Source organism: Amphiura filiformis, chromosome 16, assembly GCF_039555335.1.
Source record: "Amphiura filiformis chromosome 16, Afil_fr2py, whole genome shotgun sequence".
Lineage (NCBI taxonomy): Eukaryota > Metazoa > Echinodermata > Ophiuroidea > Amphilepidida > Amphiuridae > Amphiura > Amphiura filiformis.
This window is the reverse complement of record NC_092643.1, coordinates 31,178,434-31,201,955: the sequence shown is the minus strand read 5'-3', so window position 1 is coordinate 31,201,955 and position 23,522 is coordinate 31,178,434. Positions and strand designations below refer to the sequence as shown.

The window sequence follows — 23,522 nt, the reverse complement described above, 5'->3', positions numbered from 1 at the left end:
AGAGGGATGTCATGTGTAATGATTATGATAATGGTGGTCTTCGGATGATTGACCTTCTTGTGTTCTCACAGGCTCAAAAATTTGTGTGGGTTAAGCAGCTGCTTGATCCTAATTATTCTAGTTTTGGAAATCCCTTGAACTTTCTGTTTTATCTTCTTTTTATCCAGATTATACTGTCTTGTTGAAGACAGATGCTCCAGATTGTGTTTTAAATACCCTGTCAAATTGTCAGCTAATTGAGACTATCAAATTATGGTATTTATACAAATGCAAGATGAAGGAAAAATTAAACTGGTCTGATTTCCATCTCCAGGACCCAATTTGGTGGAACAAAGATGTTCGGTTAAAAACAAAAAAGTTTTTCTTTTACCCTTCTTGGGATGAAAAAGGGATCCATTGCATTTCAGATCTTTATATGGGTCACAATTTAGTTAAAACCTTTGAAGATTTGGTTTTAGAATTTGATATTTCCATTAAAGACAGGAGAAAATACAATTATTTAATGAATGGGATTTATTTGGATTGGTTCCAGAACCCTAAGAACATTCAAGAAAACATTTTTTATACTATTTCTGCTTCGCTTTTAGATGCAGAGAAGGTTTCAAAACATGCCTACTCAACTCTTAGGAACCAAGCCACTGTTGAAGCTGAAAACAAATGGGTTGATTGTCTCGATGTGTTTGATGAAATTGAATGGAACTGTGTGCATAGTAGCAATTTTAAATGTACTATTGAAACCCAGTTACGCTCTTTTTATTTTAAAGTTTTTCATAGGGCAATTTGTACAAATAATTTTCTTCACAGAATTGGTAGGGTGGATTCACCCAATTGTTACTTTTGTAATGAATTGCCCGAAACAATTTTGCATTTATTTTGTGAATGCAAGAATGTGTCTCCCATGTGGGATGAACTATGTTTTTATATCAACAGTGTCACTGGGGATTCTTTTACATTTTCCAAATTTGATAAAATGTTTGGTATCAGGATACCTCAGAACATGACCTTTGTATTAATTTCCTTTTTCTGTGCCTTAAATTTTACATTCATAAGTGCAGATTTAAACAGACTAACCTTAGTTTCAATGCCTTTCTGAATATGGTCAAATTGAAGCAGAAAATTGAGTATAAAATTGCTGAAAGTAAAGGTAAACTGCGGCTCCATTTCAAAAAATGGACCATTGATCTTGAAGCATCTTAAATTGTTGTCCTTTTCTTCAATTATTTTCAAACTGATTATGGCAGGATCAAGATGGGTGTAACCAAGTAATGTGTGCACTTGTTTGACACAAGACTGGTGCTTGTGTTTTGTTTGTAAGAGTGAACGTTCTCTTTGTCCATCGTCTTTGTCTCTTTTGTGATTGTCCTTTGTACCTGTTCTTAAAAATTTTGACTATAATATTATATTTTAATTCATGATCGTTGGGAACTGGTGGCCCATTTTGTATGTTTTTTCTCCCTCCACCAGTTCCAAGAACAGGGATTAATTATGATAATCATTTAATTAAACTTGATTATTTATTGGGCACGGATCCTGAGGTTTTTGAAATGGGGCGTGGGGTCCAAAATTTGGTCAACCCATATTTTTTCATGACCATTGGGGAGGGACCTAATATCAGGCATGAGACTGCTCTTTCCTTTAAAAAAAATGACAAAAACTAAAAATGTGCATGAAATTGGGCAAAAAACACCAAACAAAAACAGGCTGAAATTAAATAAAGTTGAGGAAATTTTGACTAAGAAAATCTGATTCCAGTTCATATCAAAATGCATAGGTATAAATTAAATTTGGCTTATTTTGACAGGCGATTGTACTTAACTAGGCTGGTTCTCTGTAGGGCAATGCGCTTACTGGGCTAGCCCTGGGGCCTGCAAAAACGAAAAGAAACTGGGCTAGCCATGGGTCATAGTTGACAAGGCCAGTGGTTTGTAGAGGGCCTGAAATAAATAAAGAAAAGGGGCCTGCAAAAACGAAAAGAAACTTAAGGACTAGGATAGCGATGTTTTCACATAGTTTTTGCGGGACCAGAGAGCACATCAGACATATCGAATTGCATTTTGAATACCAGGAATGTCCTTCTGATATCACATAATTCTGATTTTTGAAATTCGCAATATAATACATATTTTATGGCAAATGATTAAAATTGATATTTTTTACTTTAAGTCCTCGAAGTAAATTGTATAAATCTAATGACATGAACTTAAAGTGTATGTAGCTAGGATGAAAAGCAAGTTATCATATGAAAATGTTGACCTTTTGTATTGAAGATATAGATTTTCCCCCAAAACACCCAAGAAATGTAGGTCTTTTTATGGGAAAAATGTATATCTTCAATTGATAAGGTCAAAATTTTCAATTGATGGTTGGCTTTTCATCCCAGCTACATACACTTTAAGTACATATCATTAGATTTATAAAGTTTACTTTGAGGGCTGTTAAATATGAAAAATATATAAAAAATATCAAATTTTAATAATTTGCCATCGAATTTGTATTATATCCTTATATTCAGAATGCAATTTGATGTCTGGCGAGTTGATTTTGACAAAATTGGTAGTCGGAATTAAATGGTGCAATCAAAACCGAAATTCTGACAAAACTATCGTGATGTGCTTTGAAAGATTGGAAATATCTTTCATTAGCGAATTGTTACTTTGAAAAGCAAAAACGTTGATAAAAAAAACCCTCATGGAGCAAGTTGAAGCCTGTGAAAATCGAAAATCTTACACCGTAATCCTAAATTTCACACCCAAGTTAAACACCAGGGTTTGAAAATAAAATACAGTACTAAGCATTATATTTTTTTTCTGTCATTTACCAAAGACTTTTCATTTGACCGAGAAAATTAATTACGAAGTGAAAAGGTGCAACTAAACAGGTTGCTAATTTCAACACCAAATTTGATCATTTCCAGTGCCTAATTAGGTGACTGAGTGGGTCTTGTATAACAATAGCCATCGACTGACTAGCGTTCTGAGTGTATTTGAAACAACACATTAAAATGACTATACACACACCAATTCAGTTTGAAAATGCAGATATTTTGCTGCTTTTATTTTACAAAGGTTTCATGAAATTATTTACTTGGCAAAAAACTGATCCCAGCATGATCACTTGAAAGATGCTCTAAAATCTCCCACTTTGGCAGAAAAAGGCCACAAAATATAAACCAAATCAACTTCAGATATAAATTACAAAAAAAGTGTACACCTGATCCACCCAGTGGAAAAGTCGAATCCGAAACGAATCCGAAGGAAAACATCTTTGTAACAAAATCTGTCATCGATGTTTATTTTTTTCAATCACTTTTCATGGTATATAACTAAGAAGTTGATTAAAAATAATAATCCTATTTCTGTTGTATCAACACTTAAATATTGGGAGATTTGTTCATATAAACAATTATAAAACATTTTAATATTACAAGATATGCAATAAATAAGTTTACTGTTTCACATAAAATGGTTTGAAGAACGTCTCACACTTATACAAAGCGGACCAGATTTTACAATGGAGGGGGTGCAAAGTTATAGCCAGTTGATCAGGTTTTCAGGTCTACACCACTACGTCAACTGAATAATGCGGCATCCAGTCTAACCTGTTTCACTATAATTGAGTCCATACTTCTAAAGTTATGAGCGCAATAGAAGTTGAACCACACACAATAGGCTAATTTTCCAAGTGCAAATTGCAATACAAACAGGCTATTAAATTAGGCCATTCCATTTAAAATCCACACTACCCCTGTGGAAATAGAGCGAGTATTGATTTCAAATTGAATTTACACATTAGCAGCTCCATTTGAAACTCACTTTCCCTCAGCAGAAGATTCAGGTTGAATCATTCTCAGAGGGTGTATGAAATTCAACAGGAGCTGCCTAATGTACTAATTCCATCTGAAATTCATACTCCCATGTGGCAGATATTTCCAAAATCTTCCACAGGGGTAGTGTGCATTTTAAATGGAATAGCCCAATGAGTATGTGTTGAAATGGTAAAGAACTCCTCACTTTGTGGAATGAAAAGTATCAATTAAAGTGTACCGTATTCAACCCAAGTGGCAACCCCCACAAACATTTTCAAGACACAACTGAAGTGCCCCTTTTTAATGTTCCTGAACAAATCATTTAAAGCAATTCCCACATTTACACCTTGTGACTTCAGATAATCAGTAATTCCACATTACTAAGATTTTATTAAAATATTACTGATTTTGATTTCAGATAGTAAATTACCCCATTTTGACTGTCATAAGTACCCCAAATTTGACTGACTGAAGCGACGAGGGTGCTAATCAGGTTGAATACGGTATTCCAAAAAGGTTATTTAGCTATTCCAGTTGAATCCCATACCCCCTATGGAAAGCACAACCTTAATCTCCCACACAGGGGGTGTAAATTTCAATTGGAGTCATCCATTCAAATAACCCTATTTGAAATTCACACTCCCTGTGTGGAAGATTAAGGTCATGTCTTCCTTATGGGGTGTATGGATATCAATTGGAATAGCCCTAAACTTGTGCAGAAAAGTTGTCTGCTCAGTGCCAGAAATGGTTGTGCAATAGCTGCCCTGTAAACATTTGGCAAGCTACACACAGTATATTGTACTCATCTACACATGGCAGCTACATAAGGCAGCTATTGCACTTATCCACTGTGGGTTTCAGGATAAGAGGATGTGATTTGGAATGACTACTGACAATGGACCGCAAAAGTGTTTGAATAGTAGAAAATACTGCTATATTTTTATAACATAGCAAAGTGGATCCGATGATCAATTCTGACAAAATAATTTTGCAGGGGTTTAAAATATCACTAGTAAGTATGACATTTCACAAGGTGTTTACCAAACAAAATTGGACATTTTAAAATACGGTGGTATTATATCCAGATATTTAAGGATGTTTGCATCAGTTATAACAGATCAATATAGCCATCATATCTACAAGCAAGAAGGTTTCACATCACAGAAGTAAATCTTTTATACATTGTTCAGCTTTATAGGCAAAATTATTCTCTTTAGTGTGAATAAACAAAAGTGTGCTAGTTTCAACAAACGCAAGTACACTTAATGTAAATGCTGCGCCATCTGTGTGTGTGTACGCTTTTCGATCCACAACTTTACGAGTCTTGCCTATTATAAGCTGAACAAAGTATATATCGTTACTCCGAATATAGGCATCAGAGTCAAGACCACTGCCCACAAATTCATCTTGATGCAATGTTCCACCTCTTACACATAGATTTCCCCATAATGGCTTTAATGATCTATTCCCTGGGATTACAAAACACTATGTCAAATGAGTGCAATAAATTGTATCAGCAATGGTCATCTCACTGTTCAGAATATTCAGAAATTGATGTCGCTTGCATATTCTATGACACAGTGATTCTCTCAAATTTCAAATTTGATTCCAAAGATAATATTTTCAAGTGGATTGTATCAACCAGAATATTGAAGAATCATTAACCAAAAATTTTTTTGTCACCATTAATCGTTGAATCAGTGGTACAAAGACATATCTCCATTAGCTGCTGTGCGAATGACTGCCTGTGTTAGGCATGAGTTCACTCAGTGTACAGTGTATGCCCTAAAAGAATACATGAGGAATACACTGTGTACTGAGTGAACTCCTGCATATCACAGATAATCATATTATGTGATGCGATCAAGCTAAATGAGTCCGATGTCGATCAAAATCAAAATTTACATGAGCCATTCTCAGAGCTTTAGTTTGTTGAAAACCCCAAAATTTTAGTCTTATTCAGGACAATAAAATACAGAGGAAGTTGAATACTATTATTGGCTGTATCTCAAAACCAATATTCTCGACATCCGACTCATTTTGCTTGATAACATCAAATATACAGCAGTTAACGTACACATGTCTATCGCTGAACCATCAAAAACGTTGATATGACAAAAAAAAAATTTGCAGCTGAGCCACTGATGTAATTAAGTAGCATACGACAGCTTTATCACAGAAACAACTTAATTGCATTCACTTAAATAATATTAATTTTAATTACATACAGATGTGAAAAAGTTAATAAATTGTAACCACTATGGAGGGTATAATTGAAAATTAAAATACCAAAAATTAAAACATAGAACACTCAAGGTCAGCTCAGTACTTTCCGTTATGCCAAGTAAAAACAAATTGAAAGTCAACTGCAATTTCAATGAAAAACAAGCAATTTTTGTACTGTAAAATCAAAATATTCTTGATCTGACGCAAATTGACAAATCAATTCTTTCATGATTGGACCAAAATATTTATTATTATTATTAAGCCATAAACACTAGTAACACTTGAATCACAAAATAATTCTCTTTATTACACACCAAAAAAAGTAATGTTTTTGGAAAATGATAAATTACAAGCTAGTTATTTAAAACAAGTACACAATACCAAAAAAAATGGTAGTTTTGGCGATATATGTATTAAGTCGAATAATGGACGATATTATTGACCAGCACAGCTGTAGTAACATATCCTCCAATATTTGCCCCGCTACACTGCCTTTTCCAATTTATACATTTAAGGCATTCTCTATATTTATACTAATATAGTTGATCCAACAGTTTCATCATCAATAGATCAATAGTTTCATCATCGTATGACATGCTCCAGTTGCTTAAAATGAGTCTCAAATGACTCAGATGAGTCGACTCATGACAAGTTTCTCAGCTACTCATTCCTACACTATTTTTCGTCTTGGCGAGGGCAGTGACGTCATCGTGGTGAGGCAGCCATTTCATGTGCGCGTCGATGCAGCATCTTTAAATGTGCGTATGTACCTCAGCGCTTTGTGCAAACAAGTGCAATTTGAAGCTGCACCCAATATATACACACTGACGTCCCTGCCTTGCCAAGGTGAAAAATAGTATAGCAACGGATCTTTCCACATCTCAGAGTCATCGTCACTACTCATAACTCTCGAGTCACTGATAACCCAACGTGACTTTCAGTAGTTATGAGTACTTTAGGCTACTATTTGAGTCCATTGATGTTTAAGTCTCTTCCTAATGAAGCTACAGTTGCGTTATTCATGCGCTTCTCCTTCCAGTGGTATAGTCTGGCCGCTTGATCCTTTTTGCTGCATACAGCTCCTGGCGACTGATTCAAACAACCTGTGAAAAATAAAAGAACATAAAATAATAGTTTTGCATAAAATTGAAATTGATAATAAAAATGGTGAATTTATCTTTGTGCCTTTAGGGCACCATGGCAAAGTGGTTATGATATTTAGCCCTGGTACAAGAGGTCCCCGGTTCAACCCACACTGTAGGAAAAGTTGCATGCATGTTCCCGTAACATCAAGCTGTACCCGCAGTCCCATTGGGTAACAATGACGCAGGTTCACATTCAAGTATTAATGAATTAAATGGACCATTACTCATTACTTTTACAATGAAACAGCATTGAAAGCAGGTCGGATGAGAACATGTCCTAGCAGTGTTTACACTGAAATATTGAGACAAGTAAAGTTGACACACAAGAGGAATGGAAATCCCTAATTCTCTTTTATCAAAGCACATCATGATATTTGCTCAACTTACTTTTCAATTTCGGGAGCACAATGCACAAACTCATGGTTCCAGAACTTGAAGTTGTGATTCCTGATGAGTTCAATGAATGTTATTAGTAAGCCCCATGGGTGCGGTCTATTGACAATCAGACGCTCCAATAATACCCTGCAAAACAATAACATTATGTGCATGATAATAAAATGCAGACAGTAAGACACATATATCTTGCGAACATCCAATATGGCCACCAATCAAAGGTGCAGAATTATGAAGAGTTTACAAATGGTAATAATAAATTCTTGCCCATATCTGAGACAATGGCACTGATTCTCTTTGGAAATTATGAGGGAACATTATTCAAAGTTTACATATTGACTCTTATTCTTTACACACCCCTAATTATGAGCACAAGGCCAAAGCAAATTTGATGATGTACATAGGAGGGGTTAAAACCAGAACTGTCAATGTCCACTGTGAATTATATCCCCATTACCTTTGAAATTTATTTCTGTGATAGGAGAGCATGTCTTGTATTTCCAAATTACCTCAAAACAAGTTGGGAAGATTACTGTTGGCACGGGCTATTCCAGTTGAAATCCATACCCCCCCTATGGAAGACATGACCTTAATCTCCCACAGAGGGAGTGTAGATTTCAAATGGAGTCACCAATTCAATTAACTCCATTTGAAATTTATACTCCCTGTGTGGAAGTTTAAGGTCATGTCTTCCATAGCGGGTATGGATTTCAACTGGAATAGCCCAAAATTCCATAAAAAGTACTACATAAGCACTTTCAAATGAGAACCTGTGCTTGAAAATATCAGTGAAATTTACTTTGCAGGTACTTGTGAACTCAGATCGTGCAATGGGGATAAAGGGTAATATTCTCCCCGAGTATCTCCCATCATGTAAACAGAGTTCAAGAAGCTCCCTCGTAAAAAATAACATGTATACGTACCTGGTGATTTGTTCCTGCATAGCCTCTGTATTAGCCTCGGCAAATAGATAGAGCAGAGTACAGCTGAAGTAATGAGTATGACTATTGGGATATCTTAACTGGTTGGCTATTGCATTCAAAAACAGGTACCTCCCTGAAATCAAATCAAATAAATTATTGTATTAGTCAAATAATTCTGTATTTTCCTTTGTAAACTAGTCCAGAGTACAGCTGAAGTAATGAGTATATAGCTATGGGAGTACAGGTTGGAGTTGTAGCCGTACCACTCGCCTCTCACCATTGCAACCCATGTTTGAATGCGGGCAGTGCCCTAAATGAGCATGATTTTTGATCTATGACCCGTCTTCACAGGTTTTCCCGGTGTACTCTGGTTTTCCTCCTGCATTCTAAAGTTGGACCACTATCCATATCGACATCGACTGCTCAGTGCCAGAAGTGGCTAAGTGCAATAGCTGCCATGTGTAGTTGAGTACAATATACTGTGTGTAAATTGATAAATGTTCACAGGGCAACTACTGCACTTGCCCACTTCTGGCACAGAGCAGTCGATATTCCCGTCTTTTCTTATCCGGTTCACCTCATCGTGTTGTAGCTAGCTGTATTAGATTGCGTTTCACAACTGCACCTTGAGATCCAATTGGTGGATTTAAGTTGTGTGTTATAAATCCCTGTATTTTTTACAGGGTTTAATCAGGAGTTTTTAAAATGGTATTGATTTTCATGTGAATAGTAGCTACTTTTTGTTTTCAAGCATATTTTCAAAAGTGATCAATACAAACCTTCTGTATCCAGATCTCGACTAAATTCTGGAAGATGTCCATGTGCTTGACGAGTGCGTAATAGTACTCATAGAGGGCGTACTTCCTTTGCTGTGGATATACGCTATTGCCTGAGATCCTACGTAAAGCACCAAAGCATTCATAAGCGGGATGTTATATCTCTGACCAGGTTCCTGTGAGACTTGGAGATGACCTCGAAGTTCTGACAGAAAGGTAACAGGGCTACGTGTCTTGATGTAGGAGTCCAGATCCTGCATAAAATAAACGAAATAAAATTGGCAATGAATCAATCAACCAACTCGAAGGGTCTGAGGTTTGAATCCCCGCGGTATGAAGTGACTTCTTTGTTCATCTTCTCTTTTCTTCTTTAACTTCCGATAGCAAAAAGCAGTGTTCGGGTTAATTGTTAACCTTCTATATCATTAACCTGCAACTGTGGGATGCAATACCTTGTGATCTGGCTCAATTACTTTACTTAAACAAATGGCTTAGTACCTTTAGAAGTGCTTTACATTTATATTGCTGCTACTAGGATATCACATCAGTTGTGTGCCGACAATAATGGCCAACTGCTAACAGCTCCCCGTTTTACTCCTGGGAGCGGTGGGACAAGCGAAATAAAGTGCCTCGCCCAATGACACAACATGTTGGCCCCAACAGGGTTCAAGTCCATAAGCCACAATGTGCTGAGACTTTTTGGTTCTACAGATCCAATATTTTTTGCTTCTCAACTAATTCAATTATTGAATAATTTTTTGATAATTTAAGACATCTTTTGATTTTAATATCTAACTTAATCAAATCCAAACAAAAAACAATTTATTCTTAATTAAGTTGTCATCCCCTTCAACCTATTCAGATAAATAAATCAGCTATCTTATTCCGCCACAACAACCCCTCACTTCAACATCATCGCACATTTCCCTTCCAGTAAAGCTAACACAAACAATTACTGCGCAACATCAAGAATTCGTCACATACAAGTGTGAAAAAGGCCACCATGCCCTGAGATGCAGAAGACAAGCATGAATAAGTGTGAAGCAATGGCAGTTGATTGGCGCTTGTGTGCAGTGCAACTCTCTCGAGCATGGTTATTTTTGTGTGTATTTTATTTTTATCCTTCTTTTACAGCTCAAGTAGAGGGTAAATTTTAGAGCTGGACAAAATATTTGTTGAAAGTCAAGTAATAACAATAGGTTAGCATTTTAGCTGGATCAAATAACAAATATCTAATAATTGTATTACATTTAATGTTCAGAACTGAACTTTATTTCAGAATTTTATGAGACAAATGCAGCAACCCTATTTAGCTCTGACATCGTTTTAAATATCTTATAGAGCTGTAATGCATTTAGTTTGTGAGAAGCACCCGAGGGCAGTCTGAATTATTGATGCGTTGAAGGAGGCATTTGGGGACAGAGACTGCCTTTGTGATTCAGCTAATCCATTTAAAGTCCACACTCCCCACTGTGGTAGATTTTGGAAATATCTTCCACAGTGGGAGTATGAATTTAAAATGGAATTTAGCACATTAGCCAACAACAACCAGTGATGGCTCAAATTTATTGTTATTCATAGCCCCTGGAAACCACCTCACTTATAGGAAGAGAGGATAACATGAGAGAGAAACAGAGGAAGTGATAGAATAAAGGGGATAATGAAAAGGACATACAGGGACAGGTGAAAAAGGAGAGATAGAAACAGGTGGTAGGTGTTTGGAGAAATAAAACTAGAATTAAGTGAGGGAGATACAGTAGGGAGTGAAAGACTGCCATTGAGAGGAGAGGAGGGAGTAGGAGGGGAGAGGAAGAAGTGGGAGGGGAGAGGAGGGAGTGGGAGAGAAAAGGCGAGTAAAGACAGTGATAGGGAGATAAACATTTTCATTCATTTAATGAAAATTACTGCAACCTCCATATACTTCAAAATTATGGTGATGCAACTTATATTTTTGTTCACTTGTGACTACAAACGAACCTTATTTGAAATCATATATTGTGCGCTCACTAAAAGAATGTAATTCTTACATTAAATACCTATCCTTGACTGGTTCAAAGGAAAAAATGACAACATTTTTCTTTAATAAAAAAAACCATGGAATTGAACTTGTCAGTGCCACATAATCGATGAAGCATTTCACATATCATCACACAAAATGACATGTTCTACAGACATGTGATAAATAATGAAGTCAATTAAGCAACTACTCATCATTTCCCTGGTGTGACTCATCAATTACTTATTAAGTCTGACAATGGAGCGAGACCTTAACAGCTCTATTGATGTTTGCCACGGCCAATTCAATGTCAAACTGTCATGAGTGTATTGCATGATGTGATACCTAGTGTGTGCAAACAGAGTTGCCAAATCTGCGATATTGTAGCCCAATTCTATGTCAATTCAATGTCACTGACATGGATCTATTACATGACACGCAAGCAGAGTTGCCAAATATTGTAGCCCAATTAGGGAAATTTTAACTAATCTCACAACTCAAAAATAGCCGGCCACCCACCCCCCACTTACATACTTAGTTGTTGTTATTGACAGGAGTAACAAGCCACAAGTGACCTGCCCATCAGCATCCTGTTTTAGACAAAACCGACTCCAAATTTGACAATATGAACCGATATTTGAGTTTATTAAAAACAATGTCATTTGTTGATTTTTGTGACTTGTGTGGAAGAAGGGAACATCTTGGATAAGGCAAAATTAGTCCCATTAGTGCTGTTATTAAAAGAACTTTGAAAGAAGCCCCAAACTGGACTAGATTGTTGCAAAGTTTGTAAAAAGTGAACCTACACTCACACAATTGTTTTGATTCAGAATTCTAGTTTTATGTGCATGCTTTAACCTTGGTTCAGAATTGAGGAATGTTTTCGTCTCGGTAACAAGCCACAAATGACCTGCCCATCAGTCCCAGTAAGCATTCATTATGACCAAGAAATAAAGCAGCACTTAAATCCCTAATTTCATTCCAGGAATTTCATTACTTAGGGATTTTAAGCATGTATCACTGCCTTCATCATAGTACATTATATACAAAGGTTAAAATTTGATGACATGAGTATATTTATATCTTAATTTAGTTAAATTTTGAGTTGACTTTTGCTGATTTGTGCGACTCTTCTAGTATCACGCCCATGAAATGGCCTGAAAATTCTGGCAACCTGCATGCAACTTGTTAGGTACTTGAATGATTTACCGAAGGCAATTCCTGTGGGTGCCCTTAATATTTAAAGCAGTGATCGTGTATGATGATTATGTCATTTCACATAGTGATTATGTAATCAATTATTTATAGCAACTTTTTAATGACTTATTAACGTCTGTGTTCCCTTCAGAGATTGGTTGATAGATACACACACATACCTGACAACATATTGAAGTCGGACACATCCGGCTAAATGTCCACCACAGTAAGGGGCAAGGCATTTAAACAATAATGGGTTTGGGAAAAGAAGATTTTCACAGCAGCCTAGAATGTACTGTACATAAGTGAAATTTGACCTTTACCACCAACCACAGCAAACCATGAAATCTTTTACACACAAATGTGCCAGGAAAGGATTATAATGTGTTTTTAATGTTCAAAAAAACAAAAACAATTTGTACATCTATAGAAAATTACCTTTTTGTTATGCTATCAAAGCCCTTTAAAATTTATGTGCTGAAGTCACAGTCTATATATACATCAGTTAACATCAAATGAGAGGTTGGGTTGACAAAAATATGACTGGTTCCCATTTTCATTTCAAATTTCACAACCCTATTTTGTCCTATTTTCACAAGCTCTTAAATTTTTCCAACACTTGTAATTAGTACACGAGACCTCCAGTTACTCATAAATACCGTATTGGTCCGAGTATAGTCCCACCCGTTTTTTAGGTGAAAATTTTTCACAATTGGGGGGGGGGATTATACTCGAATTTCAACAATTTTTTTTATTTTATTTTTTTTAAATTTTTTTTTTCGGTTTTGGAGTGTCCCTGGACCTAGACCTAGAATCATTCATGGTTGACCTAAAAATAAAAAAAAATTCAAGATGTTTTATATTTTTAATATGAAAATTGATAATTTGTATTCATGTCATACTCTATTAATGATTTCAAAATGCATTGAATTTGAATGCATTTTGAAATCATTAATAAAGTATGACATGAATACTAAATATCAATTGTGTGTTTTTGTTTTTTTACAATTTCTGGAATTTTTTGAAAAATGGGGTGGGACTATACTCGAGCGTGGGACTATACTCGGACGAATCACGGTACTATCAAGAGCTCAAGTGATATTGCTGCTGTACAGATCTCCCTTGTGTATACGTTCAATGGGAATTTGCATGCATCAAGAACTGCATCATGGTTCTGTGGTGAAAATCTTTCCAAGGAATGATCCAGTCTACAAGGTTTAAATTATTCACAATCAAATCAGAAGGCAAAAGTTTTGTTTTGAAATTGACATACTTTGTTGCTCTTATGACTGACTTTAACATCACCAGGATTTTCAAAAGTAACACTGTCCATCTGAATCTTGTTAAAAACACAAACACAGGTCAAAAATTGGACTGGCAAGAGCAGCTGCTGGCGGTGCATCATAGAAAGAATTGCGGGAATTGTCACATGTCTTAGCTTATTCCTGGGTAGACTTCCCTCCCTTCAATTTTTATCTCACTGCCCCTACCCCCTCAAGCTGGGAGACCCCTACAGTAACACATCCTCTTACCTTCTTAAATGAGGCTGGTTGTATCATTGCAGCAAAGTTTGTCAATATCCGTGGAGGCTGTGTGATATCCGCCAGCATGTCCACCTTCAGGTTTGGCGTGAAAGGATCCGGTAATCTCATGTTACGTGGGAATGCGCTGAGGATCAGATTCCGCATCTGAATACAGTTTGGCGGCATCACGTCGCAGAAGCCGTAGTGATAATCGCAGAGGAACTCTGGGAAGTCGTGGAGTAGGACTAAGAGTACTCTTAAGCATCCCTACAAGAAAGAAACACACAATAATTAGGTTTTCTGATACTTGCGTCTACTTCAATGTTCTTTTTTTTACGTACATGTATTAACCGTCCTATCTACCTAAAAATGCATTTATATGCACGATCTTGATATTAGCTTGTACAGCAATTATACTTCTCCCTCTTTCCTGGAAACTTTTGAAGAAATATAATTGCCGAAAGAGGAAAGTTTCATACCCCCAGAAGAATCTCATCCAACTTTTGACAAAAACTATAAAAAAAATGTTTGTAAAAACTGAACCAAAACTCAAACAAAAATTTTAGTCTTCTTGTTTGGACAGTTGGCATGGAAGTTTCAAATGTGAGCCTACACTCACCTAATTTATATAGATTCTTGTTTGGACAGTTGGCATAAAATTACTGAAAGTGAACATACACTCGCCCATAATTTTAGTTTCCTGTTTGGACAGATGGTATGTATGTGCAAAAAGCGATTCTACAATCACCCAATTTATGTAGATTCTTGTTTGGACAGTTGACATGTTTTAAAAGTAAACCAACAATCACCTAATTTCTGTAGATTCTTTTATGCCAAAAAACGAACATATGTTTAAAAAGTGAACATACACTCACCCAATTATTTTAGCTTCCCTGTTTGGACAGATGGTATGTATGTTCAAAAAGCGATTCTACAATCACCCAATTTATATAGATTCTTGTTTGGACAGTTGGCATATGTTTAAAAACTGAACATACACTCTCACCCACTTATTTTAACTTCCTTGTTTGGACAGTTGACATGCGTGTATACACAACGATCAAACAAGATGACATGCTATAATATATGGATAATGCATGGTTAGCACAATTCAATGGGTTTTGCTTATTTTGCCCTTACAAAGTGAAAAAACATCATGGAAACGGCTAAATTAATCCAAACTTGAGCTGTTTATTACAAGAGTTTTATTAACAAAAGTCCCTCAACTGGACTGGTTTGTTGCGTTTGTAAAAAGTGTACCTATACTCCTGCAAATGTCTTGATATTCTCAAATGTGCATGATTTTAACCTTGGTTCAGAATTGAGGAATGTTTTCGTCTCTGTCAACAAGCCAAGTTTGACCTGCCCATCAGTCCCAGTGAGCATTCATTATCACCAAGAAATAAAGCAGCACTTTCATTATAAGTTTTCATTCAATGATTTCATGAATTTCAAAACTGACATCAAAGAAATTATACTTGATTTGTAATAGCAAGCTTGCACTCGAGTCATGACTTGTGACTCCATAAAAATGGATGCGACTCAACTTTTCCACATTTCTCCATTTTCCCCATTGAAATTGTAGCGACTCCAACCGACTAAACCTGAAAAATAGCTCCAATGATGAGACTCAAACACAACTTCCATGACTCAACTACACGTCTGCTTCAGAGTACATACAAAATATAATCTAATATACCCATATCACCACCGATCAGGTTAAAGTGGATCAGAAAATTTTATAAATTCTCAAAAAAAATGAAAGTAGCAATGATATTTAGTGAAAACATAAACTGCTTTAAATTTTTAGTAAACAACAGCTTGTAAACATATTGTTTGGCATCTTTAAATTATGGTTTAGTTGGTCGGGAGAATTGAACTCTGGCCTCTTGTAAATGGGTTTTGTGGTTAGGAACCAACTCATAGGTGCCATTAAACTTTTCACACAAACTTGTTTTGTAGGACGAGGCTTGTAAACATATCAAATAACAACCTTCGGATAACCAATACCATACATTCAGACCTGGGTACCTAAGGGATATTTTTAGAAGAGTGCATACAGAACATTTTTTTATTGACATTCCTTCAAAGATTCTTACCTTATAGAGTAATGCTGTGTGCTTAGGAAGCTCAGCATTACGTAGGAATGGTGCTAGGAACTTGAACAAATCTATTAGCAGTTGAGCATACATTGGCCATCCCTGAAAAAAAAAAAGCACAAATCAGAAAATTAGTAGTTGGTTATTTCTCTTGGTATGTATCTTAAGCTTTGGATACTAATGCTTTTCTTACAGTACCCCTTAATATAAGGCCGTATAAAATTAATGTTTTGGTTCTCGTCCCCTCCCTTCTCAATTTATGGGAATTGTCAGATTTTTGTTTTAGGTTTTTCAAGTTTTTTTAGACTTAGGAATAGCCTACTTTACGAAAACGTTATAGTAAGTAAGTTTATTAAAGAGCATGGATCACTTCCAAGACTTTTTGTGGTACTCTAGGGGGTTTATCCCTCAAGAATCTCACATTAAAAAGAAAAAAGGGCCTCCTCATTTGCTCGAGCACTGTTGAAAAAGACCGAAAACTAGGCCATGCTAATTTTACATTAAAAAAACAAAACAAAAACAAAACAAAACACACACACAAAAAAAACAAAAAAAAACTCCCACCCTCATCAATCCATGAAAATCCTCTGGACGAGAACCAAAACATTAATTTTACACGGCCTAATCATCTGAGTAACCAATAAAAATAGAGCTTTTAGATCTCTGAGCAATTTTGAGCTTAATCACCCTTAAATACAAGTTATAGCCCTCTTTGTTACCGAAAACAAAAAGGCCAAGCTTTGACCTGCCCATCAGTCCCAGTTAGTGTTCATCAGGACCAAGAAACGTCCACAACTGATTCGACATTTGAAGATCAAATTGACTACAAAAATACTTTCCTTAGACAACAAAAAAACGTTTTACGGGCCCGAGCAACACAGATTTTTGAATTTTTGGAGAATGAAATCAGCCATTTTTTGGCCAAAATTAATTTGACTGATAAGTTTTCGAAAAAAATTCAAACACTTTCAAAATATCGGTTTGTAAATATATTGCACACATATTTTGAAAAAGTCTTGAAAATTCAAAACTGATTATTTGCGCTTAATAGGAAAAAGTCAGTGTCTAATATGTTATTTACTTTCGTTACACTACGGTATTTACTTCTCCAGATAAATTTTTATTACCAGACAATTTTTATTACCAGACTGATATAAAAAACACCAGGCGCCCAAGTAGAAAGGCAGTACTTGTTTCGTAATTTACTTGCAAACACTTCATTTGACCGCATCACACCATATCACTGACGTAACAACCATTTTAAAGACTCATGCCACTGGAATACCTACCATTTTATTCACTTCTCTTACCTTTTGCTGTGGTAACATAGCCAACATACGTGCGATAAAAATCCTATGAGAGATTAGCTCTAGCCATGAATACACAAACCCTGGTGCTTTGGATGGCCTCAACACATGAAGGGCATTGCTGAAAAATAACACACAGGTAGATTGCAATGTTTATAAATTGCCAAGCTGCTTGATGTGTAACAGTATGCAGATTAACATTGGTGTAAAATATCAGCTTTTAAAGCCATGCATTGCAATTCCTTATTTCCAAGGAGCGTAACATGAGTAGGTGTAATTTTCACCTTGAGACCATTGATAGTCTTACAATTAGGATCTGATTTTACCTCGGCCACCCAATATGACCTACATAGTAGGACTACAATTGGTCAGACTCTCACTTCCACATCTGTTTTTTTCAAGTAATGCATTTGAAAATGTTTTCATAATTGTTCAGAGTAATTTGCTGTGCATAACTTAATGCAAACATTTCATCCAGTACTTGATTTCTCAAAACATATGTGACATGATCAATGGGAATGAGTCACATGTCGGCCCTGGTCGAAAATGAGTTTTACACATGCGTCCAAAGAGGACATTTAGAGCTTTCAGAAACTGAAAACCCCATGTTGATATACGACCTTTCTTTGTGAAGTTACGTCAATTTATCAATCGCTGAAAACAATATAAAAGAAAAGAATTTGAACACTTTCTTTGCCAATATCTCAAAATCAACATTAGCGACATCCGACTCATTTCCCTTGATCGTGTCACATATATAGATGGCAGCTACTCTAAAACAGTGCAAGTACGCTGCTTTTTTAATTATTCTTTTCTTCTCTTGTGTGTATTACTTTTGTCCAAACGCTCCTGTAATTTTAATTCCTCAGAAACTTACCGAAACTTTTTTTTTACTCCACAAGACTATCACAAGTTTGATAAAATGCTGTGGCAATGCTGATATGCAATACATTTAGGATGTAAGATTGAAACAAAAAGGCAAGTCTTACCAAAAAGCAGTCATAACCTGAAAGTTGATTGCTTCTAAGATATTCTCCGGTGCATTGAGTTCATGTAACAGCATACTGAAGATCCGATGGTACGGCAGCTGCTGGAATTCTGTGTGTCTCACTTCGTGGTCTTGTAGAAGGACACCTGCTACAATACCTAGCACCTGTGCATTGCGATAACATTAACAGATTAGCATCAACTGGTATTCATTATCAAGTTAGTCTCGATTACCAATATATAGATAATGAAGATGTCACAGAGCCTAACAGGCATTATTTGTTTGTTTGTTTTCGAAAATCTAACAAATTTGACTTACTTGATTTCAGATGACCTAGCAACTACAATCAATTTTTTGGTAGCAAATAATGCTGATTGCTGAAGCTATTGTTTTCTTTGATCTAAAGAGCATTCCATTCAAAATGATGCATTTCTTTTATATCAAGTTCACACTCCTGATGTACTATACAATAAACATACTTATAGTACTTTGTTTTAAAAGCCCTATATGTGTTCACTCAGGATTGTGAAATATTTCAGGTTTGTGAATCTGGTTCGTCTTGGTTCAGAATGAGGGATTTTTCGTCTCTGTAAACAAGCCAAGTTTGACATGTCCATCAGAAAGTAAGTACCAGTAACTGTTCATCATAACCAATAACTTCCATGATTGATTCAGCATAAGATCAAATTGATTGCAAAATACTATTGATACTTTTTGTCCTTAACCATGACCCCTATATAATAGTGACTACCCAAATAGTTGGTCTGTTTTGCTGGTTTGAAGTGTGTGTTGTATATCACACGCTAGGCATTGTGATTGGTCGCTGTGTGATCAGCTATTGCCAACTCATTGACAAGTCAACATTGTTCCACCCATATCAGCAAACGGTTTGATGGCAATGATGTATCCCCTATGCACACCATGGGGGAAAAATACTTGATATTATAAGAAACTGCTGAAATATATCACCTTGATTCAGAAATGAGGAATGTTTTCGTCTCTGTCAACAAGCCAAGTCTGACCTGCCCATCAGTCCCAGTCAGCAATCATTAAAACCAAGGAAAATTTGCCTTAACATTAGTAACTTTTTTTTTAATTTAGTCAAGAATTTTGCTCTTTTAGCCTTCATTTGCGATTATCTTGGCAGATGCAAATTGTTTTCTCCATTATTTTTTTTTTTTTTTTTTTAGAAAATCTAACAAATTTGACTTACTTGATTTCAGATGACCTAGAAACTACAATCAATTTTTTGGTAGCAAATAATGCCGATTGCTGAAGCTATTGTTTTCTTTGATCTAAAGAGCATTCCATTCAAAATGATGCATTTCTTTTATATCAAGTTCCCACTCCTGATGTACTATACAATAAACATACTTATAGTACTTTGTTTTAAAAGCCCTATACGTGTTCACTCAGGATTGTGAAAAACTTCAGGTTTGTGAATCTGGTTCGTCTTGGTTCAGAATGAGGGATTTTTCGTCTCTGTAAACAAGCCAAGTTTGACATGTCCATCAGAAAGTAAGTACCAGTAACTGTTCATCATAACCAATAACTTCCATGATTGATTCAGCATAAGATCAAATTGATTGCAAAATATTATTGATACTTTTTGTCCTTAACCATGACCCCTATATAATAGTGACTACCCAAATAGTTGGTCTGTTTTGCTGGTTTGAAGTGTGTGTTGTATATCACACGCTACGCATTGTGATTGGTCGCTGTGTGATCAGCTATTGCCAACTCATTGACAAGTCAACATTGTTCCACCCATATCAGCAAACGGTTTGATGGCAATGATGTATCCCCTATGCACACCATGGGGGAAAAATACTTGATATTATAAGAAACTGCTGAAATATATCACCTTGATTCAGAAATGAGGAATGTTTTCGTCTCTGTCAACAAGCCAAGTCTGACCTGCCCATCAGTCCCAGTCAGCAATCATTAAAACCAAGGAAAATTTGCCTTAACTTAAACCCTACATTAGTAACTTTTTTTTAAAATTTAGTCAAGAATTTTCCTCTTTTAGCCTTCATTTGCGATTATCTTGGCAGATGCAAATTGTTTTCTCCATTATTTGGTTTTTTTTCCCGAAAATCTAACAAATTTGACTTACTTGATTTCAGATGACCTAGAAACTACAATCAATTTTTTGGTAGCAAATAATGCTGATTGCTGAAGCTATTGTTTTCTTTGATCTAAAGAGCATTCCATTCAAAATGATGCATTTCTTTTATATCAAGTTCACACTCCTGATGTACTATACAATAAACATACTTATAGTACTTTGTTTTAAAAGCCCTATATGTGTTCACTCAGGATTGTGAAATATTTTAGGTTTGTGAATCTGGTTCGTCTTGGTTCAGAATGAGGGATTTTTCGTCTCTGTAAACAAGCCCAGTTTGACATGTCCATCAGAAAGTAAGTACCAGTAACTGTTCATCATAACCAATAACTTCCATGATTGATTCAGCATAAGATCAAATTGATTGCAAAATACTATTGATACTTTTTGTCCTTAACCATGACCCCTATATAATAGTGACTACCCAAATAGTTGGTCTGTTTTGCTGGTTTGAAGTGTGTTGTATATCACACGCTACGCATTGTGATTGGTCGCTGTGGGATCAGCTATTGCCAACTCATTGACAAGTCAACATTGTTCCACCCATATCAGCAAGCGGTTTGATGGCAATGATGTATCCCTATGCACACCATGGGGAAAAATACTTGATATTATAAGAAACTGCTGAAATATATCACCTTGATTCAGAAATGAGGAATGTTTTCGTCTCTGTCAACAAGCCAAGTCTGACCTGCCCATCAGTCCCAGTCAGCAATCATTAAAACCAAGGAAAATTTGCCTTAACTTAAACCCTACATTAGTAACTTTTTTTTAAAATTTAGTCAAGAATTTTGCTCTTTTAGACTCGTCCACTTGGATATCCATTTTCATCTTCTTGCTCACCTTGTTCAATAGATTAATTTTAGTGACGGCATTAGCCGCATCCCCAGAGTGCTTGACAAGCAGAGCAATGAGACGTACAAAGGCATCTAGAGTATGGAAACACTTTGCTCTTGTTAGAGTCGGCGTGTGAGCAGCCTCTGATAGAGCCCTGTAGCACAGATCCACGCAAAGCTCGGTGCAAATGCGGAAGAAACGGGTGATGAGGTCGTCCGTCTTTAAAATGCCCTGCTGGTGCATCTGGCAAAAAAAACACAAGTCATTTGTGATTTAATAATTACCATCATAAAATCATAATACATTTTAGTTATTATCCATAAAGTGATCACCAGTGTTGTAATAAGTTACCAAAAATTCAAGTCAAAGGCCTAATTTTTAGCTCCAGTCAATAGGGCCAAATCATTGAATATCACTTGCCTCGTTTTACCAAATTGTTGGAGCACAACAACATCATCTTGTTTGACATCATCTACACCTGTGATGTCATTGTAGGTGTCTCAACATCACTAGCAACAATCTTCAGAGCAATAACATCCGCTGAAGATGCAGGTTGACCCAAGGAAAGCACTCCCGATGTGTGTACAAAATGTCAGTAGCGTAGAAGTTTAATTTTGCTTTCTATTGTTACAACTTGTTACAACACTGGTGATCACAATACTTTTTTGTCTTGGCTCAGAAATGAGGAATGTTTTCGTCTCTGTCAACAAGCCAAGTAATGACCTGCCTATCAGTCCCAGTAAGCAATCATCATAACCAAGACACTATCCAGCCTAAGTATAAACCTTATATATGTGACCGTTCACGGCGAATGAGCCGTAAATTCCTCCCCCGGTCAATTTTGTTTTATTTCGTGTTTAAAAAATAAACATCATAAACTTAAAAATGGTATATCATTTGACTTCAAGCGATATCCAGAAGCGGGGTTATGGTTTGTTAAACTTTGCTCCTTCAACAAAATTATAGCTCTTTTCGTTTCTACATGTGTCTGTTTTTCCACATTGCTGACAATAAATATCAAACAGTCATAATTGGCGGTCATTTCAAATCATCCCCAAGTCAACGAGGTTTAAGAAAGTTCTCTCATTGTTAATTGTTGGTTATGCATACCTATACATAATACAATGCCTGGTAACCCACCACTTGAACAGGATTTAGCAAAAGCAAACAAAGACCAGAGCTATTAAAAGTTCTATAGCCATCTAAGGTAGAAGCTTATTATCCACTTCAACAATAGGATAATTGATCAGTTTTTCACTATCAAAATGAGATCGATGTCGGGCCAGCTTAAATTACCGATGAATACGACCTTCGTACACATTTTACACCGTAACTCAGAATACAATTTAGGGAATTTACGGCTCATTTGTGCTGCCGGGTCACATATAAGGATCAGGTGTGCGTTATTCCGAATATGATAAGTTATTACAGAGGGTGCTGGACACATTGGCATACCAGATTCTAAAATTGCACCCACAAGAGTTGCATGTAAGTATTTTTTGTAAGAAAACATTCCAACAGCTGTCACCACCCCAACCATAATCTAACCATAACCCTATAACCTAACCATAATCTATTGGGATGCCATAGTGGCACTTATTCTGGAATGAGGACTTTTGGCATTGTTAACACACTTGCATAGGTACAAAGTCACTTCAATGAGGTAGAACCAAAGAGTACCGACTCTGCCATGTTTGTGTGTCACTTATGGAGGGCAAAATTATTTTGCTATGCATGATTGTTTGTAAAGTAGGTAATGGGGATACGCATCCTGCATAAGAACAAATAAACACAATGGGGAACGATTGCTCGCTACGAGAGAAAACTGAATATATTAAATAAGAAAGAGTGAACAGTTTACCAACCCAAAGTGTTACAATTAATCAACACAACATATAAATACAAATCCCGACCGGCACACAACCCAACTTGAAAAAAAGCAAGGGAATGTGCCGGCGCGGGAATCGAACCCACGACCTTCCGATCTCTAGACGGACGCCTTATCCATTAGGCTACCAGCTCCCACTGGTAAACGGTGGTTAATTCCCATGCCGGCACATTCCCTTGCTTTTTTTTCAAGTTGGGTTGTGTGCCGGTCGGGATTTGTATTTATATGTTGTGTTGTTTAATTGTAACACTTTGGGTTGGTAAACTGTTCACTCTTTCTTCATGATTGTTTGCA

The 23,522-nt window shown here is 36.2% G+C and overlaps 1 protein-coding gene and 1 non-coding gene across 2 annotated transcripts in view; both read right to left on the bottom strand.

The window, feature by feature from the left end:
• Nucleotides 1–3,020: 3,020 nt before the first annotated feature.
• The window catches only part of LOC140172559 (CCR4-NOT transcription complex subunit 1-like), a 91,993-nt gene continuing 71,491 nt past the window's right edge, over nt 3,021–23,522 (bottom strand). Inside the window, 11 exon segments of the mRNA XM_072195703.1 lie at nt 3,021–7,134; nt 7,564–7,698; nt 8,493–8,625; nt 9,272–9,289; nt 9,292–9,316; nt 9,319–9,522; nt 13,994–14,251; nt 16,084–16,185; nt 17,394–17,511; nt 18,380–18,543; nt 21,347–21,583. Coding sequence (XP_072051804.1) covers nt 7,047–7,134; nt 7,564–7,698; nt 8,493–8,625; nt 9,272–9,289; nt 9,292–9,316; nt 9,319–9,522; nt 13,994–14,251; nt 16,084–16,185; nt 17,394–17,511; nt 18,380–18,543; nt 21,347–21,583 — 1,482 coding nt within the window. The 3' untranslated portion in view covers nt 3,021–7,046.
• On the bottom strand, nt 23,289–23,362 carry Trnas-aga (transfer RNA serine (anticodon AGA)). The gene has a single exon. It is a non-coding gene; the product is annotated as a tRNA-Ser (tRNA).